We start from the raw sequence: 7490 nt of genomic DNA, 5'->3' as shown, positions 1-7490 counted from the left end.
CCAGACTCATCTGACCTTGCCCCAACAATCAGCACCATGGGTTCTTCTAAGCAGTTTCTAGAAGACTAAAACTGAAAATAGTTGACGCTCACAAAGCAGGAGAAGGCTATAAGAAGATAGCAAAGTGTTTTCAGATGCTAAAATCCTCTGTTCGGAATGTCATTAAGAAACAGCGGTCAACAGGAAGAGTGGAAGTTAAAGAAAGATCTGGAAGACCAAGAAAAATATCAGACAGAACAGCTTGTAGGATTGTGAAAAAAGCAAGGAACATTTCCCTGTGCCAACATATTTTTCAATAATTTCTTGGCTTCTTTATGCACAATATTACAAATTGTTTACCTGGGGTGCCCAACAGTCCAAAACACAAAAAGTACTCTATTTTCATTTAGGCTGTATAAAAAAGCAGCACATTTTCACATTGGAGAAGCTAGAAACAGCTATTGTTTGGTTAATTTTGCTTAATAAATGACTTAAATTGTAATCTACTACCCAAAAAGTGAAAATAAATACGCCCAGATAGCTCAGTTGGTGGGGGGGCGCCCATATATAGAGGTTTACTCCTTGACGCAGCGGGCCCAGGTTCGGCTCTGACCTGCGGCCCTTTGCTGCCTGTGATTCCCCCTCTCTCTTCCGTTTTACTTCTTCAGCTCTCGTGTCATTAAAGGCCTAAAATGTCTAAATAATTATCTTTAAAAAAAAAATAGAAATACTTATAGGCACATTATGATCTAGCTAGCCTATACGTACTATAGATCAGTGCACAATTCTACCTTAAATTATGACGAGAATAAATGGCCCCAACACTTGGTTGCCCAGAATCACTCATTGCGTTATTGTGGTTACTCTAGATAAACATTGTAAAATGTTGTTATTTATAAAAGTGGGTGACTGTAATTATTACACTGCCAAAAACCAACAGAAACAAAGCCTTAGATCCTTATGTGCTACTTGCACTCCGACTCGTACTTACAGCTCTGACTACGTAGTAACTTATTCTATGAAAACGACGACACCTCATTCTTTTGCAGGGATTCGTTGACCATGAAGCAAAAACAAAGAGTTCTGAGTCTGTGCGGCTGTTGGCAGCGGGCCAACAGACGGCGCACAAGCTGCATGCAGTAGTGAGGTAGTTAAACAGGTTAGTTGTTCACACTGCTAACACAATAGTCCTCTGTGGGCCTGGGGAACTGACCTCGGCACTCAAAAACCATCTATTCTTCGCATATTTTCACAATTCTACAAATTGAAAAAGATATTTTCTAATACAGATGTTCTGCAGAATAGGCTAGTTTGACAGGGAATCTGTTTCCATTGTACAATATCTGCGTTATTTGTCTAAACCAAACGATAAATTGATTCATCAAGCTAATAATAGGCAGATTAACCAATAATGAAAATAATTGCCAATTGCAGCCCTAACGGCTTCAAACAAGTTTTGACCCAGTTCCAAACTGATTCATTTAATGCTTAAGTATATTTTTATTTATAATTTCCTACATAACACAGCTCCAAACTCCACAGTTGGCTCAAAGCAGGCTTATGTCCAGCTCCAAATACAACTTATCCAATTTAGATATGTGTGACAGTTGAACAGCTCTGCATTACAACTTTTCTTTGATGTTTTCCAATCATGTTTTGTAAAGTGTCCAACTGTGTTTCTCATCTCTTCTTCCCTCTGGTACTTCCGCTTTCACTAATGTTTTTATGTAAATTAAGAAGATTACCCATTCTCACAAGTTTGCTTTTTTGTATCTAATCTACATTTTTATCTTATACATTCTGTCTGCCATTAAGGTTGATTGAGTGGAAATGAATAAAGTGTATTCCACTGGACTGAAAGGAAAGTGGTGGTGGCAAACAATTCAACACTTTGAATGTGTAAGTGTGGATGGAAATGTGAAGAATGGGGTGAGCTTCAGCACTGTGACGTAGATCCTGTAATTGTTAAGAGAGCGGAGCAGTGGCAGTATGGAGGGGGTCCCGTCCCGCTGGGGTAAAAACCCACCATTAGACGCACACGCTTCAACAACAACATCAACAAGATGAGGTCATTACTTAAAGATAAACAGTTACACAGCCTCTTGGGAAGTTGTTACGAATATACTGTTAGGCCAATTTTGTATTTATTGTACATCCTCAGACTTCCTATGTCTTAGACAAGCTGTAAGAAGGAAAAACACAGCCTGAGGAGTCCTAACTACAGCATTTTCATAATCTACTCTAAAGATTGAGGAGAGATCTAACAAAATGCCTTACAGGAGTAACAACTTTGACAGCCATGAATTAGGGGTCCAACTAACCATTATTTTCTTTATGATCGATTAATCTACGGCATATTTTAAAATTGTAATTTCAAAGAGTTTTATTCAAACCAAAAAAGGACCACATTTTACACAGTACAATGTAGTAAAATTCTATTACTGCATTTAACCCATCCTGAGTATTAGGAGCATTGGACAGCTTTACACACAGCGTCCGGGGAGCTATGCTGCCCCATTCTTATTGACTACTCACTGAAATACAACTGTGTCTAGCAATACCAATATAGCAGGAGTACAGTTAGTCCTCCTCACATTTCATTAGTTGTTAATTTCCTTTATTAACAACCATTAAAAGCGAACAAACCGCAGCTCAGTTGAATCACACACAAGCCCAGCATGCTAATGATCCTTCAGCTGGACTCGTATGGGAAACTACTCAGGGAGAATCGCAGTATGAGAACTCCTCATCAGGCTCCGGGATCTGTATTGGAGAAGACTGCCAGTGATCTGCTGGCTCTGCAGCTGCCGTCAATGACTCAGGGGAAACTGCAACCGGGGCAGTTTGACCAATGACTTCATATCATGGCACTCGGCCAAGCTCAGAATCACCAAAAACAATCAGGAGCGAGCAATCATGTTATCATTATTTCAAGAGGCAGGTGAAGACAGGGAAAAGGGTTGCTGATAAGTATAGAAATTAGCTCACTTCCGGACAGTTTATGTCGACGAAGTATAAAAACATATCTATCTTACTCTTGTTATGTTTCATTTTTTAATCTCTAGGTGTTATGCTTCCTCGTGTGGCCTATTTACAGATGTTCAAAATGTTGGTCACCCAACTGTCATCATTACTGTTCCAAACCTACCAATACGAACAACAAACTACGAAGTTAATAAAAATATATGGCAAATTTGAGCCTCCTTTTGGACCTTGCAGGTTATAAAGGCGTATTAAAAATGCTTATAAAAATAATCCCACCTTCTGGCAGATGCAGGACAATGGAGAAATACTAAAGTGAAAAAAACGTCCGCAACTTACAGTAAAAATGTAAAATATGTAATCCTATACATGTGGGGAGAGAAGCCACAGCCCTCTGAAGGAAATTTCCAACTCTCATAGTTGAAGAGGAGCCAGAAAAAGCTAAATCTAATGTCTATTCTCAAGTGGAAAACTAGGATACGAGGGTTTACTGCCAAAAATACATCATTTTTGAACTAGTGAATCTCTCCTTCGGGCTGAAAGCATGGTTTATGACCAAAGACAGCTTCCCAACAAAAATGAGGATGACAGCAAAAAAAAAAGAAAAAGGAGGGGTGTGCCAAATTACCACTTGAAAACAACCCTCTCCACATTTGGGGGCTCCATATTCTCTGGCAGAGTTAAAAGCAAACACCAAAATGGAAACAGATGTTGAGTGAGTGAGAGCTGCACCACACTAGTGTAGATGTTTTCATCCATTCTCTCTCTCTCTCTCTCTCTCTCTCTCTCTAGTTATGTCCTCTTCTCTGGCCAAACATAACAAGTGGGGGGGTGGAAAAAGAAGGGTAAAACGATGGTGGTCGGTCGCAGTGAAAAACTGTGTTGTGAAAGTCTCTGCTCAGTCCCAGCCCATCAGGATGAACCGAAAGTGGACTTGAGGTCAGGAAACTTTGAGCAATGACTTTCCTAAAAGGACAAAGGGCACCAAAAATATAGAGATGTGGTAATACGCATAGCTGGACTCCTGGTTGCAGAGGATCATGGATGTGTCTTCTTATCACTTATTCTATCTTATATTATGGAGAGTGAAGAGTAGGGCTGGACAATTAATCAAAAATGTATCAACATCAAAATTCTGAATCTGTTTTCGACATATTTTTCCCATGACGATAATTTCGATAATTTATTCCTGTTGATAGGCCTACTTTCTCCTTCAAAACATTCTACCACGTGTGTAGTCACGTGACTGTGTGTGTAGTCCACGGGACCAGTAACATGGAAAGCATAACGGAGGATAACTCACACACACAGAGTCTGTGTCAACTGATCAACTTGTGCCCAAAACAACACAGAGGCCGTTGTCTGGAAACATTACGGCTTCAGAAAAGATGATTTGGAAGAACATGATAAATCATTGTTAAAGGTAAAATGTGTAATTAATCATGATTTGAATTTTGGAGAACCCTTCTGGAGAGCCATCATTTCGATTTTCAGTTGGTGCAAAAGTCTGATGTTTCTTATCCTTAAAAACTACAGAGACACAGAGAATTTGCCCACATCTGAATCAAACGACTGTGGTTTCTCTTACATGCAAATTAATATGTACAGTGAGTTGGAAATACTGCACAGAACCAAAATGGTTGGTTTAGGAAAAACGGCTGAACCATACTTCCTTAGAAGAACCTAAATTTGGAAGCTGAAGTTATATAGCAGCGACTCAGATACATGATTTAATTTTGCATTACAGGTGTCAAGAGTCTGGGCAGGAAATGCCAACATGTTATTGGAAGATGACACTCAAATGTCACTTCAACCAACAGGGCAGGTAACATTTGACCATGTGAGACGATATGAATACTAGAGGAGAAAAGGACATTTACAGGGACTAAAGGTGAGCTACTGTTTTTCAAGGCTGCAATACCTGGCAGGTTAGTTGATCATGGAATTCCAGGAATAACGTAAGGTCACAAAAACTACATGAACAAATAAGAATGACTAAAGGTGTACCTCGTACAGTTTTTGGAGCTGGCCATTGTTGTCTTAATTTGTATTTATTAATACTTTTAATAAGGAAGAAGTATCATTTGGGGAAAGGGTATCAATTGTGGACTGGTTGTCATTGGTTAAAAGTTTCAGTTTCAGACAAACATTGAAAGTTCACCACATCCTCTGACTGCGATCCAGCTGAAGTAGTTCCCCAGCTTTGTTTGAAAAACTGTACATCACTGACACACACAACTTCAAGCTGTCTGCAGCGACCAAAACCAGGAAAGAAAGAAAATTCCCAAGACTACCTTCAAAGTAGCAACTAGAACGGGCATTCGTACTAACTGCCTTGCTTTAAAGAAATACTAATTAGATTGCTTGGCTTAACACCCATTTATAAAAGTATAATAATAATGACTGAGATCCTCATTCCCACGCAGTAATACACGGGAGAGTATGTCACTCGAGTGTTAGACAGGCCAACTTTAAGTAACACAGCTGACTGGGAAGTTTCCCTGTATTAAAACCTCTGAATGTCAACATCTGGTCCTCGTTTTTGTGAGAGAGGATGTTGCAGCAACAAGAAAAAGGGAGCTGAGGAAGCCGCTTTCTCTAATCTCTAGAAAACGCAAAGTGAGAGAGGCGGGGGGAGGGAAAACATCCTATTTAACACAGCTTTTAAGCTTGATGAATTGAGAGGGGGAAACAAAGTTGTAAGAGATGATGTCACAAGGGACAATGCTGCCACGAATACATCAGATCAACACCCACCACCTGACAGAACTCCTGAAGAGCTCATTTACGCTTTTGGAAGCACTCAACCATTATTCACTTCATGCAAATACTACCAATTAAATGGATGACTTTTAACAGGAACCACCTAATGAGTCTAGTGTGAGAAGGAGTGTGAGCCCTGTACAGCTGTAAGATTATTTGAGTGGCCACAGAAAAGTAATTAGTAACTAAAGTCATTTCTTAAGCAACAAAAATAAGCATTGGTTTACTCTTCTTAAATGTGACTAATTTGCTGGGCTTCATTGTCTCCTACAATATTAAACTTATTTGATGGCCATATTTGTTTTTACCACGGCTCAAACTAAAAATTGATTCATCAACAAGACAACTGACGGATCATGGAAGTAATTGTTAGTTGCAGCCCCATTGTCTTGCCCTGCCAATGCAAGCTGACAAGAGTATTTAATACCACATAAATAAGAAAGTGGAGTAACGCTGTGATCTACTGTACACAGTGATGGCATCCTTCTTTTACAATGTGGTGCATGAAACTGGAACAGCCTTCCTGACGACCTGAGGGCAGCAGAGAATGTTGATACTTTAAAAAGCAAACTCAAGACCTATCTTCAATTAACTATCTATTTATTTATTTATTTATTTATTTATCTGTCTATTTTATTTATTTATCTGTCTATTTATACATGCATTTGGCCTATTTTATTTCCTGGTGTATGTCAGTATACTACGTTAGAGTTGTTTTTTTTTTTAAATTTTTTAAAATTTTTTCAATTCTGGTATTTCCTTACCGTAAATTGATAAGATCTTTGGCAGAGTATCCTCAAATCTTGTTTTTGTGTTTAGTGAATGTAATTATTGAGTGTTGTATCAATCACAACGTAATTTCTAGATTTGTGTGGATTCTGTAAATCTTTGTGTCACATTTTAAAAAGGTATGAAAAGTGCTTCAAGTGTACAATAAAATCTAATTGTTTGATTGACACTTAAAGCTCCTACAGTGTCGTTCCGTATGCTTGACATTTTAATAAAAAACAAATGAAGGCTACTGTCATAGGACTGTGACTTCCTGCATTGATTTTTAATTACATTCCTATCTTTACATAATTTATATACAGAAAACAAGCACCAGAAAAGCTTGCTACTGCTCATGTGCTTGCCACACTGGTCAGTGAGTTTCTGTTGGGTTTCCTCCCCGGCTGGCCCCGGCGTACTGGGACAAAAATAGAAAAGTGGCAGGCAGCAAACAGCTAACGTTAGCTGGTTACTGCTGATTAGCTTGGGTTAGCCGGCAGCTACATGGATACTTTTCCCTGAGATAAACCCATAAGCACTAACTGTTAACCGGTACAAAAGCATGGTTGTCATCACTCACCTGAACCGTGGGGAGTCCTTCAAACATTCCTCGAAGTCCACAGTTATCTTCATTTTGCCGCAGTGAGTAAAACCGCAGACTTGCACTCTTTGATTAAAGACAGTAATCCAGTCTTTCCGGCTATTTAGCTTGTTTGCTAACGTTACTGTACCTCTGTCCGACCAGCTGGCTCCACTCTGTCACTGCTCTGCTAGCCAGCTAGCCTCAGAGGCCAGCAGCTACGATTAAAAAGTCACGGAAATGCAACCATAAACAAATGTATGAATGTATGATTGCCAAAACGCTACACCAAAACTATTTCAAACCCAGTGGTCAGTCCTAAAGGCAGAAAGTATCGTCCGGTAGCTAGGTCATAGCAGCCAGTGGGAGAGGACGGAGCTCTCCTTCAACGATACTACTGCCTCACACAAAGATCTTC

General features: G+C 39.4%; 1 protein-coding gene across 8 annotated transcripts in view; it reads right to left on the bottom strand.

The window, feature by feature from the left end:
- LOC117951006 (arf-GAP with coiled-coil, ANK repeat and PH domain-containing protein 2-like) overlaps positions 1 to 7490 on the bottom strand; it is a 65034-nt gene extending 57544 nt beyond the window's left edge. For 6 of the 8 annotated variants that reach the window (XM_034882481.1, XM_034882480.1, XM_034882477.1 and 3 more), the window contains exon 1: positions 7073 to 7489. In XM_034882481.1, the coding sequence (XP_034738372.1) occupies positions 7073 to 7125 (53 nt within the window). In that variant the 5' untranslated portion in view covers positions 7126 to 7489. Of the gene's footprint in view, positions 1 to 7072 lie in introns of all 8 variants that reach the window. The other 2 variants (XM_034882474.1, XM_034882475.1) reach the window with 2 other exon arrangements.

Source organism: Etheostoma cragini, chromosome 9, assembly GCF_013103735.1.
Source record: "Etheostoma cragini isolate CJK2018 chromosome 9, CSU_Ecrag_1.0, whole genome shotgun sequence".
Classification (NCBI taxonomy): Eukaryota; Metazoa; Chordata; class Actinopteri; order Perciformes; family Percidae; genus Etheostoma; species Etheostoma cragini.
The sequence above is the reverse complement of the archived record's forward strand: the minus strand, read 5'-3'. Positions and strand labels throughout refer to the sequence as shown.